The sequence below is a fragment of the Triturus cristatus genome, chromosome 6 (genome assembly GCF_964204655.1).
Source record: "Triturus cristatus chromosome 6, aTriCri1.1, whole genome shotgun sequence".
In the NCBI taxonomy this organism is placed as follows: domain Eukaryota; kingdom Metazoa; phylum Chordata; class Amphibia; order Caudata; family Salamandridae; genus Triturus; species Triturus cristatus.
The window spans coordinates 614289409-614308443 of record NC_140589.1 but is presented as its reverse complement, the minus strand read 5'-3'; the positions used below and the strand labels follow the sequence as shown (position 1 = coordinate 614308443).

General features: G+C 52.0%; 1 protein-coding gene across 4 annotated transcripts in view; it reads right to left on the bottom strand.

The window, feature by feature from the left end:
• ORC3 (origin recognition complex subunit 3) overlaps nucleotides 1-19035 on the bottom strand; it is a 293597-nt gene that overhangs the window by 255874 nt on the left and 18688 nt on the right. For 3 of the 4 annotated variants that reach the window (XM_085611096.1, XM_085611093.1, XM_085611094.1), the window contains exon 3: nucleotides 269-369. The exons of the other annotated variant lie outside the window; for it this stretch is intronic. In XM_085611096.1, the coding sequence (XP_085467222.1) occupies nucleotides 269-369 (101 nt within the window). The remainder of the gene's footprint in view (nucleotides 1-268; nucleotides 370-19035) is intronic. 4 annotated transcript variants of the gene reach the window in all.

Genomic DNA, 19035 nt, shown 5'->3' with positions numbered 1-19035 from the left:
TTACAATTTGGTGCTCTACTAAGCTCCTTTTCATTCTCATTCATTTGAAGCTTCACTCATCAATCAAAGAAGCATCACACTATAGGAGAAAAATGCCATAACCTTTACAGCTCACTCGTGCTATTTTATATGTCCCTGTGCTGTTTTGTGACTGTAATCACTTCTTCCTGACTTTACTTATGCGTTCCTCCATTTGAACTCCCTTTAATGCTAACTGCACAAAAAACATACTGTTAAACTGTTCATATGGAGTCACAACAACACTTACCTCGGTTTCTTTTTTCATACTGTGCCATAGTCCTTGGTAGGTTTCAAATCGTATCCTGCTGTCCTCTGAATCTGTATCCTGGCCCTTGTTAAAGTAGTCAGCTTCCAAACAAAATATCAAACAAACAGGAAACATTTAGCTTTCCATTAATTTTTTGACTTGAATAGAATCCTTTACACTAATCGAGCAATATTCCAGCAAATGGAGCAATATCTTCTCTAGGTCTCACTGATTTACTTCCAGGATGTGGGAGTGTTGGAAGGCGAACCCCGAGGAGTCGGTGAGACCACCAAGGGGGGGCCCTCGCACTGCACGAAGTAGCCGAGCGCTGCCGAGAAGTCTCCTGAGAGATCCTTCTCCTATCACGTACTAGCACAGTAACACCACCACACCGGACTCAAGGAGGTTGTCTCAAGACAAGCAATTCTTTATCATCAATAAAAGGTTACGAGTTCAATATTTACACGAAGGGATCGAGGGATCCACCAAAAGTCTCAATGTCTCTTTGGAAGGGTAGGGGTAGCGGGACAGTCTTTGGTAGGAATGTGGTACGAGGGTACCTGGGGCCCAGTTCTTATCCTCAAGCTGGAGGACCTCCGATCTCGGAGGGGTCGAGCCGCGACGGCGTCAGCAGGGCTCCGGCGTACAGTTCGTGGAGAGCCGCGATTCAATCAGCAGGGCTCTCAAGATGGTTTCTGCTCAGCTCGAGCCGCGACGTCGTCAGCAGGGCTCCGAGGGAGGTTTCAGCGAGGTTGGGCCGCGACGGCGTCAGCAGGGCTCCGATGTTCCAGGTGGTTCAGGAAAGGTTCACAAGAGGGAGCCGCGACGCAGTCAGCAGGGCTCGTGATGGTTCCGACAAGAGTTCTTCTCCGTAGGGTCAGCCGCGATTCGATCAGCAGGGCTCTGGACTCCGGGATACAACTGCCGAGCTGTGGTGGGGTCGCCCCAGATATAGGTCTGGAGCCCTTTGATGTCCGGACCCTTGCGCCCGAGGGGGCGGAGTGGCCGGGTGGAGGTGGCCAGACGCCCAGCAGGAGAGGCGCCAGGCCCAAGGGAGTTGCAGGGCGATCACACCTCGAGAGGGGAGGACAGTTGGGGGTCCCATCGATACTGTCCTCCGCCGGGGGCGATGAATGGTTCCTGCGGCACCCCCTGGCCAGTTCGTGGTGCCTCGATGTCGGGGCTTCGCTGGGGTCGAGGCCGGGTTGAGCGGGGTTCCCGCCGGCTGGTGTACGGGGTGACGTAGATGCCAACAAGATGGCGGAGCCATGAGGAGCATGCGACCACGTGCAGCTCCGGGTGAAGGGCCTTGGTGCAGTTCAGACGGGTGGCCCGTGACGGCCGGGGCGGGGAACGGGCACAATCCAGGGGTTTAAGGACCACGCCACGAGGCCGGGTCCAACAGGCGTCCCCCCCAGCCGAAGGCATGGAGAGTCACCCATCTCCTTGGGGATTCTCCTCGTCAAGGCGGAAGAAGCGGGACAGGCCGTCGGCGTTGGCGTGGTCATTGCCGGGCCGGTGTTCGACGTCAAAGTCCATCCCTTGTAGCGAGATGGACCATCGCAGCAGTTTGGGGTTCTCGCCCCGCATTCGCATTAACCATTGCAAGGGCCGGTGGTCGGTCTGGACCCGGAAGTGGGCGCCAAAGAGGTAGGGCCGGAGCTTCTTGAGGGCCCACACCACAGCGAAGGCCTCGCGCTCAATAGTGCTCCAGCGTTGCTCCCGGGGCAGTAGTCGCCGGCTGATGAAGGCCACTGGTCGGTCGAGCCCCTTTTCGTCAGTTTGGGAGAGAACGGCCCCGATCCCATACTCGGAGGCGTCCGTCTGTACCACGAACTCCTTCTGGTAGTCCGGGGCCTGCAGCACCGGAGCAGTACACATGGCCGTTTTGAGGGTGTCGAAGGCTGTTTGGCAGCGGGGTGTCCAGTGTACCTTCTTGGGCTGCTTTTTGGACGTTAACTCTGTGAGGGGGCCGACAATGCTCCCATAGTCCCGGATAAACCGTCGGTAGTATCCGGTGAGGCCCAGGAAGGCCCGGACAGCGGTCTGGGTAGTGGGGGGTTCCCAGGTCTGGATGGCCTCTATCTTTGCTTGGAGGGGGGCCACCTGCCCGCTCCCCACTTGATGGCCCAGGTAGGTCACGGATCCGTGGCCGATTTGGCATTTGCTGGCCTTGATTGTGAGCCCGGCCCGCTGGAGGGCGGCCAGGACGGCCTTTAGGTGGAGGAGGTGCTCGGCCCAGTGGTTGCTGTACACGGCAATGTCATCTAAGTAGGCCGCGCTGAAGGCCTCAAGCCCGGCCAAAACTTTGTTCACCAGTCGCTGGAAGGTGGCCGGGGCGTTCTTCATTCCGAAGGGCATCACCCGAAAGTGGTAATGCCCCTCCGGAGTCGAAAAGGCGGATCTTTCTTGGGCGCCGGGGGTGAGCTGGATTTGCCAGTACCCGGCGGTGAGGTCCAGCGTGCTCAGGTAGCGAGCGGCCCCTAGGCGGTCGATGAGTTCGTCGGCCCGGGGTATCGGGTGGGCGTCCGTCTTGGTTACTACATTCAGGGCTCGGTAGTCCACGCAGAATCGCAACTCCGGGGGGTGGCCGGGAGCTGCGGCCTTGGGCACCAGGACGACAGGGCTGGCCCACGGGCTGTCGGAAGGCTCGATGACCCCCAGGGCCAGCATCTTCGCTACTTCGGCCTGGATGCAGGCCCGCACTCGGTCAGGCACCCGGTAGGCTCTGTGTCGTATGGGGGGGTTCTCCCCGGTGTCGACGTCGTGGACGCACCAGTGGGTCACCCCCGGGGTGAGAGAGAAGAGGGCTGCGTAGTCCCGCAGTAATCGCTGGCAGTCGTTGCGCTGTTCCGGGGTCAGGGACGAGGCGAGTTGGACCCCTTCGATCGATCCATCGTGAATGTTGGCTTGCAAGAGGTCGGGCAGGGGCTCGGAGTCGTCCTCGCCCCCCTCGTCGGTCGCCAGCAGCAGGCTCAGTTCGGTCCGGGCGAAGTGGGGTTTTAGCCTGTTAGCATGTAGGACCCGGAGGGGGTTCCGGGGGGACTCCAGATCGACCAAGTAGGTGACGGGACTTTTCTTCTCCACCACCTTGAAGGGCCCGGTCCACTTGTCCTGGAGGGCGCCGGGTTTGACCGGGGCCATGACCCATACTTTCTGACCTGGCTCGAATTCTACGGTAGAAGTGTTGCGATCGTACCACCGCTTCATGTCCTCCTGGCTGGCCTCGAGGTTGGCTTCGGCAAGGGCTCGGAACTTGCGGGTCTGGTTTCGGAGGGTCAGGAGGTATCGGTAGACGTCAGGAGGGCCGCCTCGGGGCTTCATCTCCCAGCCCTCCTTGACCAGACTGAGCGGTCCGCGGACCGGGTGTCCATACAATAGTTCAAACGGGCTGAACCCCAGGGATTTCTGCGGGACCTCCCGATAGGCGAACAGGAGGCAGGGCAGCAGGACATCCCATTTCCGCCGGAGGGGTTCTTCTAGGCCCTGGATCATCCCTTTCAATGTTCGGTTGAATCGCTCAACCAGTCCGTTCCCCTGAGGGTGATATGGGGTCGTGAACTTGTATGTGACCCCGCACTGTTGCCACAGGGACCGCATGTACCTGGAGATAAAGCTCGTACCGCGGTCGCTCACCACTTCGCTGGGGAATCCCACTCGGGAGAAGATCCCCATCAAGGCCCGGCCTACCACAGGGGCCGTTATGGTTCTGAGCGGGACCGCCTCCGGGTACCTGGTGGCGTGGTCCACGAGGACCAGGATGAAGCGGTGGCCCAGGGCGGTTTGAGGGTCCAGGGGTCCCACAATGTCGATTCCGACCCGTTCAAACGGGGTGCTGACGGCGGGAAAGGGCTGGAGGGGGGCCTTGACCCGACCCCCCGTCTTTCCGCTGGCTTGGCAGGTCTGGCAGGACCGGCAGTGGTTGTCCACATCTCTCCGCATCCGGGGCCAGTAGAAGTGGGTCACCAGACGACTGTACGTTTTGTCTTGCCCCAAGTGTCCGGCGAGGGGCACATCATGGGCCAGGTTGAGAAGAAACTCCCGGAAGCGGAGGGGGACCACCAACACGCGGCTGGCCCCGAGTTCTGCTACTTTCTGTTCACTGTACAACAGGCCCTCGGCCCAGTAGATCCAGTGGGTGCCGGTCTGGTCACCGTTGGCTTGCGCGGTCGCCTGCTGCCGGACCCCTTCGAGAGAGGGACAGGACTGTTGCTCTTGCTGGAACTGCTCTCGGGTGGGGCCCCCTTCGTGTTGCCATTGCGTCAGCTCTGGTAGGGCGCTCGGAGAAGTCATCTCTTCGGGGGAGGATTCGCTGGACCCAGGGTCGGTGTCCGCTTCCTCCTCGCTGCTGGCGGGAGGGGGTGTGAGCCCCTCGGGTCGGCCGGTCCCGGAGGTCGAGGATGAGCGGGGGGCCTGGGCGGTCATGGACCGGGTGATGGCGCAGGCCCAATCAGCCAGTCCCAACATTCGGAGGTGCTCTCGTCGTTCTACTTGAGCCCAGGGGGAACTCTCCAAGTCGTTCCCCAGGAGGCAGTCGACCGGGGCGTCGTCGCGCACTGTCACCTTCAGCAGGCCCGTCACCCCTCCCCACTCGAAGGGGACCAGGGCCATCTGGCATAGGCTTTCACTGTTGTCGGCCGTCCGGACAGGGCACAGCACATTCGGGAGAATCTGTTCAGGGGTCACCAGGTGGCAGCGGACAGCGGTGATACTGGCGCCGGTGTCGCGAAGGGCTTCGGCCCGTTGTCCGTTGACCGTGACCTGCTGCCGGTACTTCTGGGTGTTGGTTGGGATGGGGGTGCAGGGTACCATCTCCCGGCTACCCAGGCAGACCAGGGACATGGCTGCCGGCTCCCACTCAGTGTTTTCTCGGTCGAGGGCCTCTTCTTCCTCTTCTCCTCCCCCCAAGGCGGCGGCTGTCAGCTGCCGGGGCGGGGGCCCGCCGGCCCCGTTTCTTCGGTTCAGAGGGCAGGCCGGGTCGCTGGCAAAGTGTCCGGTTTGTTGGCAGCCATAGCAGGTCACTGGTGGCCGTGGTCCGGGTCGGGCCGGGCCCACCCTTCGTGCTAGGCTCGGGGAGAGATGTGGCTGCGGTGGCCCTCGAGGGGGGCTCCTGGGGGCCCCAGCGGGAGGGTCTCGGTTCCTGTTCGGCCCTCCCCCCCCACCGCGCTGGCGTGGGGGTCCGCTGGGGTTCCTCTGGTACTCCCCCATTGAGCTCCGGGGGACCCGGGAGTTGACCCATCGATCGGCCTCGACGGCCAGTTTCCGCGGGTCGGTCATTTTGCTGTCGAGGAGGTGCTGTCTCAGCTCCACGAAGCAATTGTTGGAAAGATGTTCCCACACGATGAGGTCGACCAGCTGCCCGTAGGTGGTTACTTTGCTGCCTTTGATCCACCCTTCTAGGGCCCGACTAAAAAAGTCCACATATTCCACCCATGTGGTACCCGGGATTTTCTTGCAGTCTCGGAACCGCTGGCGGTACATCTCCGCTGTTAGCCCGTAGCGGGTGAGCAGGGCCTCCTTCATGTGATCGTAGGAGGTCATCACCTCCTCCGGTAGCTGGAGCAGCGTGTCCCGCCCTTCACTCAGGAATCGCCCCCACAGGCCTGCGCCCCAGTCTTTTCGGGGCACTCGATGGGAGGTCATGGCCACCTCATAGGCCTTGAACCATTGTTGGATATCGTCATTTTTGTAATACTCCTTGACGACCTCCTTCGGGATATGTACTTTGGCCTCTGCAGGCGGTAGAGTGTCTCTCGTACTGGGGGTGTTGGTCCCTCCGTTCTTGGCCTTGATCTCGAGCTCCTTGAGGCTGCGCTCGTGCTCCAGGGTGAGCTTCTTTTCCTCCAACTCCCGGTGTCGTCTCTTCTCTTCTATCTCTTCTTGAAGGCGTAGCTGCTCGAGGGCCAGTTTCTTTTCTGCCAGCTGGAGTTCGCCGTCCAGTCGCAGTCGGGCGAGCTCTAGCTCGTGGCTCCGGACCTTTTCCCGCTCTCGTATTTCTTCTTCGGAGAGGCCGGTTTCTAGGCTCTTTCGTCCTTCGGTTGCCGGGGTCAGTGCGGTTGCTGTGGTCTCCGTCAGGGGCAAGGGCCCTTCTTCCTGGGAGGGGCCTGCCCTGGCCTCCAGCCATGTCCTCAGAGCTTTCTGCATCTCTTCCTTGGTACCGAGGCTGGTGGTTGCAATGCCTTTGTCTCTGCAGAACTGTTTTAATTCCTTGTGCGTATATTCTTCCAGCCGTTCGGGCTGGAACTCCATTGTCGCGTTGTTTTCCTGGCTGCTCATGATGCTATTCGTTTGGATGGGTAGCTAGTGGGTACTGGCTGGTACGTACTGCGTTCGGCTCGGATCCCGTCGCTGGCCACCAAAAATGTTGGAAGGCGAACCCCGAGGAGTCGGTGAGACCACCAAGGGGGGGCCCTCGCACTGCACGAAGTAGCCGAGCGCTGCCGAGAAGTCTCCTGAGAGATCCTTCTCCTATCACGTACTAGCACAGTAACACCACCACACCGGACTCAAGGAGGTTGTCTCAAGACAAGCAATTCTTTATCATCAATAAAAGGTTACGAGTTCAATATTTACACGAAGGGATCGAGGGATCCACCAAAAGTCTCAATGTCTCTTTGGAAGGGTAGGGGTAGCGGGACAGTCTTTGGTAGGAATGTGGTACGAGGGTACCTGGGGCCCAGTTCTTATCCTCAAGCTGGAGGACCTCCGATCTCGGAGGGGTCGAGCCGCGACGGCGTCAGCAGGGCTCCGGCGTACAGTTCGTGGAGAGCCGCGATTCAATCAGCAGGGCTCTCAAGATGGTTTCTGCTCAGCTCGAGCCGCGACGTCGTCAGCAGGGCTCCGAGGGAGGTTTCAGCGAGGTTGGGCCGCGACGGCGTCAGCAGGGCTCCGATGTTCCAGGTGGTTCAGGAAAGGTTCACAAGAGGGAGCCGCGACGCAGTCAGCAGGGCTCGTGATGGTTCCGACAAGAGTTCTTCTCCGTAGGGTCAGCCGCGATTCGATCAGCAGGGCTCTGGACTCCGGGATACAACTGCCGAGCTGTGGTGGGGTCGCCCCAGATATAGGTCTGGAGCCCTTTGATGTCCGGACCCTTGCGCCCGAGGGGGCGGAGTGGCCGGGTGGAGGTGGCCAGACGCCCAGCAGGAGAGGCGCCAGGCCCAAGGGAGTTGCAGGGCGATCACACCTCGAGAGGGGAGGACAGTTGGGGGTCCCATCGATACTGTCCTCCGCCGGGGGCGATGAATGGTTCCTGCGGCACCCCCTGGCCAGTTCGTGGTGCCTCGATGTCGGGGCTTCGCTGGGGTCGAGGCCGGGTTGAGCGGGGTTCCCGCCGGCTGGTGTACGGGGTGACGTAGATGCCAACAAGATGGCGGAGCCATGAGGAGCATGCGACCACGTGCAGCTCCGGGTGAAGGGCCTTGGTGCAGTTCAGACGGGTGGCCCGTGACGGCCGGGGCGGGGAACGGGCACAATCCAGGGGTTTAAGGACCACGCCACGAGGCCGGGTCCAACAGGGAGCAATTACCAAGCCAATCACTACCTGTGTGCTCAGGGATAGCTGGTTGATGCAGCTGAGACAAAACAAATGTTACTCAAACCACCGTGGAGAACGTTAAAACACAAAACACTAATAGACTCCACTGATAACAACGGAGTAAAAAAACAAAAAACAAAAGCATTGGTGTCTCACATTGTGAGGAACAGAAACATTCACAGGATGAGCAGTGAAAGCATTCTAGAAAACACATAACAGATCTTTTGTGGGTTCATGATTATTTCACTGCAGCACATTTCATAAAAACACCATTCATAGAAACATTGTTTTCAATAAAAAAAAGAATTTATTAAACTCTATTAAAACGGATATTTTAACCAAAAACTTTTGGGTGAAAATCCTTGACATTGAACAACAGTATGGATTTTCAATAAGTAACTTTCTTTCGAAATGATTTTTGTATATTGCTTTAACACGCTTTTCAAAACTATGGAAAAACCTAAACCTTCCCTTAATCTTACATTTAATCCTAACAAAAACCTTAACCTAACAGCAACACATGCATGTACCTACACCTCACCCAAATCTTACTGCAATACTTGTAACAAGTTTCCTGACTATTGCATAACCCAATTTCTGATCCAAATCTCGGGCTCTGCAGCAATTGTTAATCTGGCCCCAATCATTCCTCGACCCTCCCTAAAATCTATACAAACCATAACCATAATTGCAGTGGCAGCCACCACAAAACTCAAATGGGGGGTGGGGGATGGGTTGGATTAGGGAAATAATTTAAAAAAAACAAAAAAAACAATAACATTACTTACCTGTTCTGTCGCCGACGCTGCCGTCAGCCTCGGTGCTCCTCTTCTCTCCTTATGGTATCCCAGCAGTCCCTGGGGCACCAGCACAGGCTCCCCACCCAATCCCGGCACTGCTCTCAATAGTATGAGAGCAGTGCCAGGATTGGTCTGAGAGGCTCGGTTTGCTGCTCAGACAGTGACGGAGTCTGGCTGTTTCTCCAACCTGGCTGTGCAACACAGCAGGGTTGGAGAAACCTACGTGCGCATGATGGTTTGGCCAGCCTAAGAAGGCCAACCAAACCGCCATGCGCACTTTTAGTGCTGCACTACTCCTCCCCTGCTGTCATCATGGCTTACCCAGACTTGGCTGGCTCTAGCGGGGAAAGAAAATTAAAATGCTAATAAATTGGTTTTTCATTCTTTCAGCGGTGGTGAGTCGACACTCGTATGCCATAGTGGAGGAGCCGCCGCTGCATAATTGTGACCTTAAACCAAGACTGAGGCTAACCTTCACACAAACCTGAACCACTGCCCAAATGTTATTAGTAGCCTTTACCCTTATCATATCCGTAACACCCACCCATCCCTTACCCTAATCTTAACTCTTGCCTTATTATTCCAATTTATATAAAATGCATTTCGCTGATTTTTTTTTCCAAAGAACTGCTTTTTCAATTACAAGCAGTGGGATGTGTTAGGGTGAATTGAAAATATACTGGTTTACACGTGTGCACTTACCAGAACCCTATTGTCATGTGGCTCACATTGCGAAGTGTAGGATTTTATGGCAATGCACCAGATTCGCCCCTCCTCTGTGCACTAAAGTTTAACTCTCATGCACAAAAAGGTCATCTGCTAGTGCAAATACCATCATCCTGCACCACCCAACTTGTGGACTTTTACACCCTCAGATAGAATTTTGTGCTGCTGAAAAGCTGTGAACTAATAGATTGTCAACTGTACTAAGCTTAAGGCTGGGGAAAGAAAGGGGTTTTATGTGAATATAAAGAGTGGTCACGTAAAGTGCGGGAAATGCTCACAATTTTAAGATTGTGCTTATGTTTGTGAACATAAATAAAACATTTTGCATAGTGTTTTCCACTCGAAAAACATGCAAAAAACTATCCCGGCAAAAGACACATGTAACTGCGTGCCCAGGATAGGACAGGGAAGGTAAGACCACCAAATTAGAGGGAGATTTCCAGAGTAGGATCATTCCACATGGAAAAATATTCTCTCCGTAGAGACAAAAAAAGTGAAAATGTATATAGTGGTATGCAAGTACAAACCTACAATACTTATTCCTGCAGACCGTCCACATGCCAGTCTGTGCAGGTGTGTGCCTAGCGGTTAAAGAGTGTCCTAAGTAGCATGGAATTTAAAATATATCAGAGGGGATGCATGTGCATCAGCAGGGGCTCTGTCGCCACTCCAGCTTGGTGGACCACCCACCTAAAAAAAACACTAAGCTATTTTCAGGTACAATCGTTTCTAAAACATTAGAAAGACCTTTTTAACATTAACAATGTCAATAGCTCTGACATATCTTAAAGCGTTTTTTCAGTCACTGATGAGCTTAGTACTCAATAAGTCACCATGCATACACTGTCATTCATTCTTGCACTTATGCAACCATTCATCCACCCACTGACTCAATCTTCCCTGTATCCACTTAGTAATCGGCAATAAAACAGACACAAATTCCCACAAGTATCTAAAATATCTAAAAGGTAATTTAAAAGAAGAAAAAAGAAAACATATTGCCACCTAAACCTGGTGGGCATATGCTTGCAATACAAATATAAAATTAAACATAGCGGGTGGACATCTTGCAATTGTATTGTACACAGTGTATCAAATGTTTAAAGTTCCAAGGTAGCTGCCACAACTAGAAACGAGTTGACCATCTTGGAGCAGTAAAAACAAAGATAAACTATGCACAACACCATTTCAAGGTAGCTGCTCACTACACATCGCACTGAGTTGCCATCTTCAAATGCTAAAAAGTGTATAGTGCATCTCTGTCATACTAAACCAAGTCGCCCAACAAAATGCTTCTAAACATGGTGGCCATCTTGAAAAGGTAAAACAATGATACATGCTCTCCAGAGATAGCCATCCAATATACAAATAGTGGCTGAACAGGATGCAGCACACAGCATGTGAAATGAGGGGCAAGCAATCAGCTCGGTAGGACTGTATGGAGAACTGCAAGTTAAAAAATTTAAAATAAACAGAGAGAGAACAAAAGAAATTAAAGGGAGACTATGTAAACATAAAAGATTCAAACTAAAGGACTGACTCCAGCCCAACATAGCACACTCATTTTAGGTGTGTGTGCTCATCTGATCAGGGCAAATGCCATCCATTACTCACAGGGCAATACAACCAATGGCGGATATGGGCTAATAATTGCTTCATGCAGTATACTGTCATGGGGAGAAGCAGAACGAGAATGGTACTGAAACTGACTGACAAGGGTAAGCCAAAAGATTCTATGCATGTGTATATTATATAGGTTTACTTTTTCTTCTTTTTCATACAAGGGACTGGCAGACAGCCCCAAGCTCCAACAACGATTACCACAGTAATCATCTTCTACCCTAATGGGTTTAGCCAAGAAAGTAATAACATCAAAACTCTTCCTTACTAGCTTAATATGTAAGATTCCATGTAACAGGCATTCAAGTTCTATTGTTGTAAATTGAAACAACGATATGATTAAGCATTTACTAAAGACATTAATCCCCTTCCTCTAGATCATGTTTTCTCTGTTATGTTGACCGAAGTTCGGACTCCATTTTGTATTGTCATGCTTCCACGTGTTCTCCACGAGAAGAGTCCAACCTCTGTGTTAGTTGCTCTTGTAATCTGCCTAGTAACAGTCTATAAATAGCTCTTTTGTCCATCTGGTACATGCCCAGACTTGACCACATCTGTTATCAGTTAGCCTTGCTTGACCATGTTTTCGCGGGCTCAAGGAGTGTGTTAGCTCCGCCCACATATTGATTCAGTATCGAAAATGACCATAAATGGTAATGTTCTTCGGCCTCATGTTGTATCCACCCACTTATGAGCCCCTCTATTGTGTATAAAAGGGGACCATGTACGTAAGTTCTTTGTGCTACTCTATGCAATACTGAAGAGTGTTGTGTGGATTGTAGGACCACCCTTAAGGGTTAATAAATGCTGTCTTTGTACTTTGCAGTTTCCGTGCCAACTTCCTTATAGATTCCATTACAGGAGAGCGAACCCTTGTGTCCTGCGGGCCTAGCTGGGGCCTGTACTCATCAATTGGCGCCCGTCACGTGGGGCTCATCGGCGACTCGGATGCTCGAAGGACTGGTCGCGACGAAGGTGAGGAATTTGGCCAGGGACGTGATCACTGCCAGCGGCGTCTTAGCCCTGGCATCCCGAGGTTTTTCTTCCTTCCCTTCCGAGCTGACCGTCTGGGTGGCGCCGGTCCTCGACTGAGACCTCTTCTGTCGGTCCTGCCGTGAAAGCCGTTTGGGCGATTTTGGAGCTTGACAGTTGGAATCTGGACTCTTGATTGGTAAGAACCGGTGTACGGTACTTGCTCCGAGTTTTTGAAGCCTGGTCCGGCTATTTGAGTTTGATTTGTGATGACTAGTCATATTTTGTATTTGTCTTTGTGAAAATATATGCGTTGCAACACATATAGGCAGGTAATGTGGAGAGATTTCTCCGGAGCTGTGTAACCCTGAACGGCGCAACGATTAAGTGCCCTTTTCTTTATAATATTGCATATTTTGCATTATTTCTGAGCATGCCTGCTTTTAGCGCACTCCGTAAGTGGTGTTGCTGCTTTAGAAACCGGTTGAACCTCGAGGAATCTGCTCCAGCTCCCCCAGAAGGGACTCCTAATAGGGATATGTATGTGAAGCATGGTCTTTCTTCTATAATGTACAGCACAGTATGGAGGAAATATACTAGAAAAGATCCTGAGTTGCGATGGCCTTTGTATGGATCGTTTGATATACGCAAGATTGAGTATGTGGAACAGTGTATGTGTAAACGGCGTGCTCGGCAGGATATGTTTGAGTGTGTGCGGTTGTGGGTGAAGGAAGTGCGTGAGCGAGAGAAGCGTGAGAAAGCGCTGTTTGATAAAGAACAACGGAAGAATGATCATGTGCGAGCACAGGAAGCGAGGCGTCGGGAGGACAAAGAACAAACGGAGAGACAAGAGAAAGAGCGTAGGCTGCAAGTCTCGGGTCAATATGCTGTTCGGCAGCCGCTTTATCCTGTCCTTAATAATATTGATGATGATTTTTATTTACTAGATCGTTCTCCGCCTCCTTATGTGGGCGCATCTGCTCCGAAGCCACAAGATTCTGACCCGGTTCCGGGTAAGGTAGATACGCGGTCCATGCTGTCGGCTGAGCAAATGGCTGAGCTTCGGCAAGTTTCCTTCCGTGCAATTAAGGGCAAGGTGTCCCTGGATGAATTGTTCCATACTTGGGGGCCGTGGCAGGAGAGAGAGAAATTGTATTTTTTGGGTCACTTTGCTGATGAAGTGACTGCTGCTTACCGGAAATATTCCAGTGTTTTTGAGCCTGATGATGTGACATTGGATGCTAAAGCATTGCATAATGGTGTTTTCTCTCCCTCTAAGGCTCCTGACACGGCTCGGCGGCTGTTCGCTTTGCGGGACGCGGTGCTGGCCCTTAAAGGAAAAGCGCGCCAACAAGCTGGGGAGGTGAAGCAGTCGGATCCGTGTACAGCAGAAGGCCACTCATCCACCTCCCAGTCAGATAAGGATGGCATAGTGCATGTTAAACCAATGCGAGAGGCGGCGCCTTTGTATGTTCCTCCTAAAGGAGCGGGGACTAGCTCGGACATTACCTCCGCCGATGCTAAGGGATATTTTGTGTATAATTGGGTTTATACTCCTTGGCATAGAACTGATGTTATGGCCTTAAAGAATGCATTGCCTGATCCCCGCAAGAATCCAGCGGCCTTCTACGAAGAAGTCGAGGGGGCCTTGAATTCTTGCGTTATGACCTTAGCAGATATAGACCTGTTCTTTGGCCTTATTCTACCACCGGATATGTGGCGATCTGTCCGAAAGGTAGATGATGTAGTTGCCTTTAAGGCTCGGTGGTCTGACCTTGAGGATGAGGATAGGGAACGGAAGCCCGCGCAGAAACCACCCCAGAGTATCTTAGACCTCCCTGCTGCTATTCTGACTAAGTTGAAGACAATTATCCCCCCTAAAAAGATTGACTGGAATATGTTAGCTTCATGTAAACAGAAAGTTGACGAGTCGGTTGCGGACTTCTTTACGCGTTTCGAGGAGACGTTTCATGATTTTAGTGGCCAGTCGCTTACTGATGATACGGGTCGCCACCTCTTTGCGGATAAATATGTGGCTAATCTGCTGCCGGCAGTTGCGACCCGTTTAAAAGCGAGCGAAAGTTCTTGGTCTTCCGCAACACCGACGGCCCTCCTGACTATCGCCCAGTATTATGAGCGTCAGGAGCAAGAAGCAAAGGGCCAGGAGGAAAAGAAATCGAAGGATTTAAAAACAAAGGTGATGTTGGCACAAGTATATGGCCCGCCCCGACGGGGTAGTAATAGAGGTAGGGGAGGATTTTATGGTCCTCCCTCGGGCCGATCTGATTTGAATAGGAACCAATGTGCGTATTGTAAGCAATCGGGTCATTGGGCTAGGGACTGCCCGGTGTTGCATGCTTCGCGTCAGGGGCATACTCAGGGTGGCCCACGAGGTAGAGGGGGTTTCTTGAACTTTAGAGGGAGTTCTAACGAACAGGCTCGTTTTGGCTCTGCTGGGCAGCACCGAGATAGATCAAATGTTTTCGATCGCCAGCATCAGTATCAAGTGTCGGGGATTGACCGATCGGGGTAACATGACTCTCAGCATGCATAGGAATGCGTTGGATGGGGGTTAGAATCAGTTGAGGTGCCGGTCGATCAGAAGGGTCCTTATGTATCGGCTGAGGTTTTGGGCTCTACTGATCAGTTCCTAGTGGATACAGGAGCGACACGTAGTGCGCTGTCTAAGCAATTGGTTCCGGGGGCTCCCCCATCCGGCTTAATGGTCACATCGGTAGGGTTTGACGGTACACTCTCCCGAAGCCCTCTTTCGCAGCCCCTCATGTTTAAGGTTGATTCTTTTTCTGCACCCTGTCCGTTTCTGCTTGCCCCGTACACACCGGACAACATTATGGGCCTTGATATGTTAAAGCATTTTAGGGCTACGATCCGCTGTTCCCCTGCTGGTGTGCGGGTAATATTGAATGACAATTACCCCCAGTCTGAACGGATGTGTGCGATGTCAGAGGATGCGCTGTTAGCTACCCTCCCTCGTGCTTTGTGGGCAACGTCGGATACTGATGTGGGACAAATGGTGATTCCACCGGTCCACATTAGTGTCCAGGAGGGGGCGGTGTTACCACGCCTCCCACAGTACCGGATTTCCCAGGAGGGCGAGGAGGCTCTCATACAGATAGTGCAGGATTTGATGGCGGTAGGGGTAGTGGAGGAAGTTCCCTACAACATCTGTAACAGTCCGATTCTTCCCATACTGAAAAAGGACACGGATGCCAGAGTTTATCGGTTTATAATTGATTTGAGAGAAGTAAACAAGATCGTGATACCTCAGTACCCAGTGGTTTCCGATATCACGACGTTGCTTACTTTGGTCCCGCCTACGGCGACTATGTTCTCAGTGATCGATTTGAAGAATGCCTTCTTTTCCATTCCCATTCACCCGGATAGCCGATATCTTTTTGGGTTTACATTAAATAATAGATCTTATCGTTTTTGTAGGATCCCCCAGGGCTACACAGAAATCCCTAGCATTTACAGTCAGGCTTTGAAAAGACAATTGGATTCCTTTGTTCTGCTCGAGGGGGTCGCCCTCATTCAATATGTCGATGACATCTTGCTGGCGGCTGACACCCTGGAGTTGTGTGAAAAAAGTACGTTATCCTTACTTTCCTTTTTAGCATCCCACAATCATAAGGTATCTAGGAAGAAGTTGCAATTCTGTAGACCAAAGGTGACTTATTTGGGTCACCTTTTGTCTAAGGAGGGACGTGCACTCACACCGGATCGTATCCAAGTAATTTTGGACACACCGAGACCGTCCACGCAGAAGGACGTGCGTGCATTTTTGGGTCTGGTTTCTTTTTGTAGACAGTGGATATTGGGGTTTTCACATATAGCTAAGCCATTGTTAGCCCTCTTGACAAAGGACACGCCTATCCCAATCCCTTGGTCAGATGAGTGTGATACTGCTTTTCAGCAACTACGACAGGCCCTTTGTTCAGCACCAGTGTTAGGGACCCCTGATTATGCAAAACCCTTTTCATTGTATGTGCATGAGAAAGATGGATGTGCATTGTCAGTTTTAGTGCAGATGCACGGCGATAAGCAGCGCCCTTGTGCATACTTTTCGGCTGTACTTGATCCTGTCGCCCGAGCATTACCAGGGTGTTTTCGCTCGGTTGCGGCGACAGCTGTGTCAATACGCCAAAGTGAGGGGATTGTGTTATCCCATAAGCTGTTGGTATTAGTCCCCCATGCTGTCGATGCCCTGCTTAATCAAACGAAGACGCAGCATTTGACCAGTGCCCGTTTAACGGGATATGAGTTGACGCTTTTGGCTCCCCATATTACGTTGAAAAGGTGCGTAACATTAAACCCGGCAACATTGTTGCCATACCCCGAAACCCAGCCTGAGGCGCGGAGAGCACATGATTGTATTCTCGTGACTGAGGAACAAACAAAGGGTCGTATTGATCTCCAGGATACGCCCTTTCCAGATGTAGATGGAGAACTGTGGGTGGACGGATCATGTCTGAAGCTACCAGATGGTACGACTTCAGCAGCGTATGCAATTACCACGTTGCAAACGATAGTGGAGACTGCACGCATACCACAGAAATCAGCTCAAGCAGCGGAACTGATAGCATTAACACGAGCATGTGAGCTCAGTACAGGATTGTGTGTGAATGTTTATACAGATAGCCGCTATGCCTTCGGAGTAGCGCATGACTTCGGCCTACTCTGGAAGGAGAGAGGGTTTTTAACGTCACATGGAGTACAGATAATGCATGGAGAGTTAGTTCACAATCTTTTAACTGCATTGACATACCCAAAGAAAATTGCCATTGTTAAGTGTAGCGCCCATAGGAAAGTAGTTGACAAAGTTGGAGAAGGGAATGCGTTGGCAGATCGAGTAGCACGGGAAACTGCGATGCAGCCCGGTGCTACTGCCATGTATGTAGTAAAGTCACAGATGGAAAGATGGCATGATGCGAAGGAGGAAGTGCGGGAAATGCAAAGGACCGCTTCTGACAAAGAGCGGGAACAATGGGCTAGTGAGGGAGAACTGGATGACGAGGGCTGCTGGAGAAATAAGCAGATGGATAGATGGAAATTACCCACGGCTTTTGTACAACCTATGGTTCAGATGGCACATGGGCTAGCACATGTTGGAGCTTCCGCAATTGTAAAATTGCTTACCCAAGTCTGGGAGCATCCAGAGATTGCTAGCACGGCAAAGAGGGTGGTGCAGACTTGTATGATCTGCTTGAGGTATAACCCAGGAAAGGGTACTCGAACTCCAGCAGGAGGATTCGTGACACCCACTGCACCCTTCGAGGTTTTGCAGATGGATTACATCCAGCTTGAGCGTTGTAACAAGTTGAAGTATGTTCTAGTAGTGGTTTGCGCCTTCAGTAAATGGGTTGAAGCGTACCCTACGAAAGACAATACTGCAATGACTACTGCGAAGCTGCTGTTGAAAGAGTTCTTCCCTCGATATGGCGTCTGTAGACTTCTGTGGAGTGATAATGGGCCTCACTTTGTAGCGGATGTTATAAAGTATGTCTTGAAGGGCCTGGGCATCACCCAGAAGTTTCACGCGGTATTCCACCCTCAGTCTGCGGGACTGGTCGAGAAGTATAATGGTACACTGAAGCTCAAGATCGCTAAAATTCAAGCTTCGACGTCTTTGACTTGGCCAGATGCTCTACCACTGGCGTTATTGTCAATTAGATCGGTACCACACTCTCGAACTGGCCTTACGCCGTATGAGATTGTCTTTGGACGCCCAATGAATATTTGGGGTCCACCAAAACCTAAAGCTGTGTATGATGTACCTTGTGTAATGATGAACGATTATCTGGCACAGTTAACGGATAACTTGGTTTCTATTCATCAACAGGTCCGAGAGGCGCTCCCTGATCGGTCCACCGGTGAAGGACATGGTCTTCGACCTGGTGACCACGTGATGGTGAAAATATTTGACAGAACAAACAGCTTGGAACCGAGATGGGTGGGTCCTGAGCAGGTCCTCCTCGCAACGAGGACGGCTGTGCGAGTCTCCAACAGAAAGAATTGGATCCATTCCCTGCACTGTAGGAAGGTGCCGCCCGGATTGGTGGAACCTGCCGTGCTGACCGATCAACGAGACATCTTGGCTGCAGAGACAGGCCGTGCTGCGGAGCCAAACGCTACTGAGGAGCTCTTTCCGGACCACGCGACTCCTGGAGGAAGGCGATATCATCTTCGACCAAGGAAGTGAGTTCTCCAGTACCGGGACATACTGTCAGAACGGCCCTTGGGTTAGTGAAACGGAGAGCCGATGAGGCAAGGGGGGGGGATCAGCCCTGCATTAGTGTAGCGACACCCGTCTTGGCCCGCTGGTGAAGAAATCGACCGCTGCCCAAGGGGAAGAGTTCTGACAGACTTTTAGTTTCAGGAAGATATTGGGTTTTTATTTTTGACATGGAGAAAAAGAAAATCTTTTGTGCATTAGGGTTCATGTTGACAGTAGCTATTGTTGGGATAACCACATGGTTTGTGGAGGATGTAACTCCCGCTCGGAAAATACTTGTGTTGACAACTCCGGTGCCTGAGGAGCACTACTTTTATACATTACCGTATCAAGAGTTGAAGCATCGACAGTCTTATTTGAATAACACTTTCATCCAGATGCTGCATCATACCCACGTTGCTACGAACGCTACGAACTGTTGGATATGTGGGATGATGCCAGCTCATCAGAAGAAAGGAGGAACGCCATTTATACCACTTCCTTTCTCTCATAATGGCTCTTGTAGAGCATGGTATACTTTGCTTTTTGCCACTCGGAAACCGACAGTGGGACGATTGCTCTTCAGACTCAATAAAGAATGTCACCAAGATAAGAATGGATATCCGCAAGCGAATGGGACAATTTGGGAGTGGGAAGAGTACCGACCAGACAATGAATCCATTCCCTACATCTTCACGAACACAAGAGACACTGTGGGAAAGGACAAATTTGTGATTCAAGTAGCACAAGCCCAAGCGGACCTGTGTGTCCAGAGTGTGGGTTTTATTCCGGTTGGTGTTAGTGATTGTATTACTGTTCTGAACATTGATGGGTTGAACAATAGTACCTTTTTAGCCTCCCATAATACGTACTTTGTGTGTGG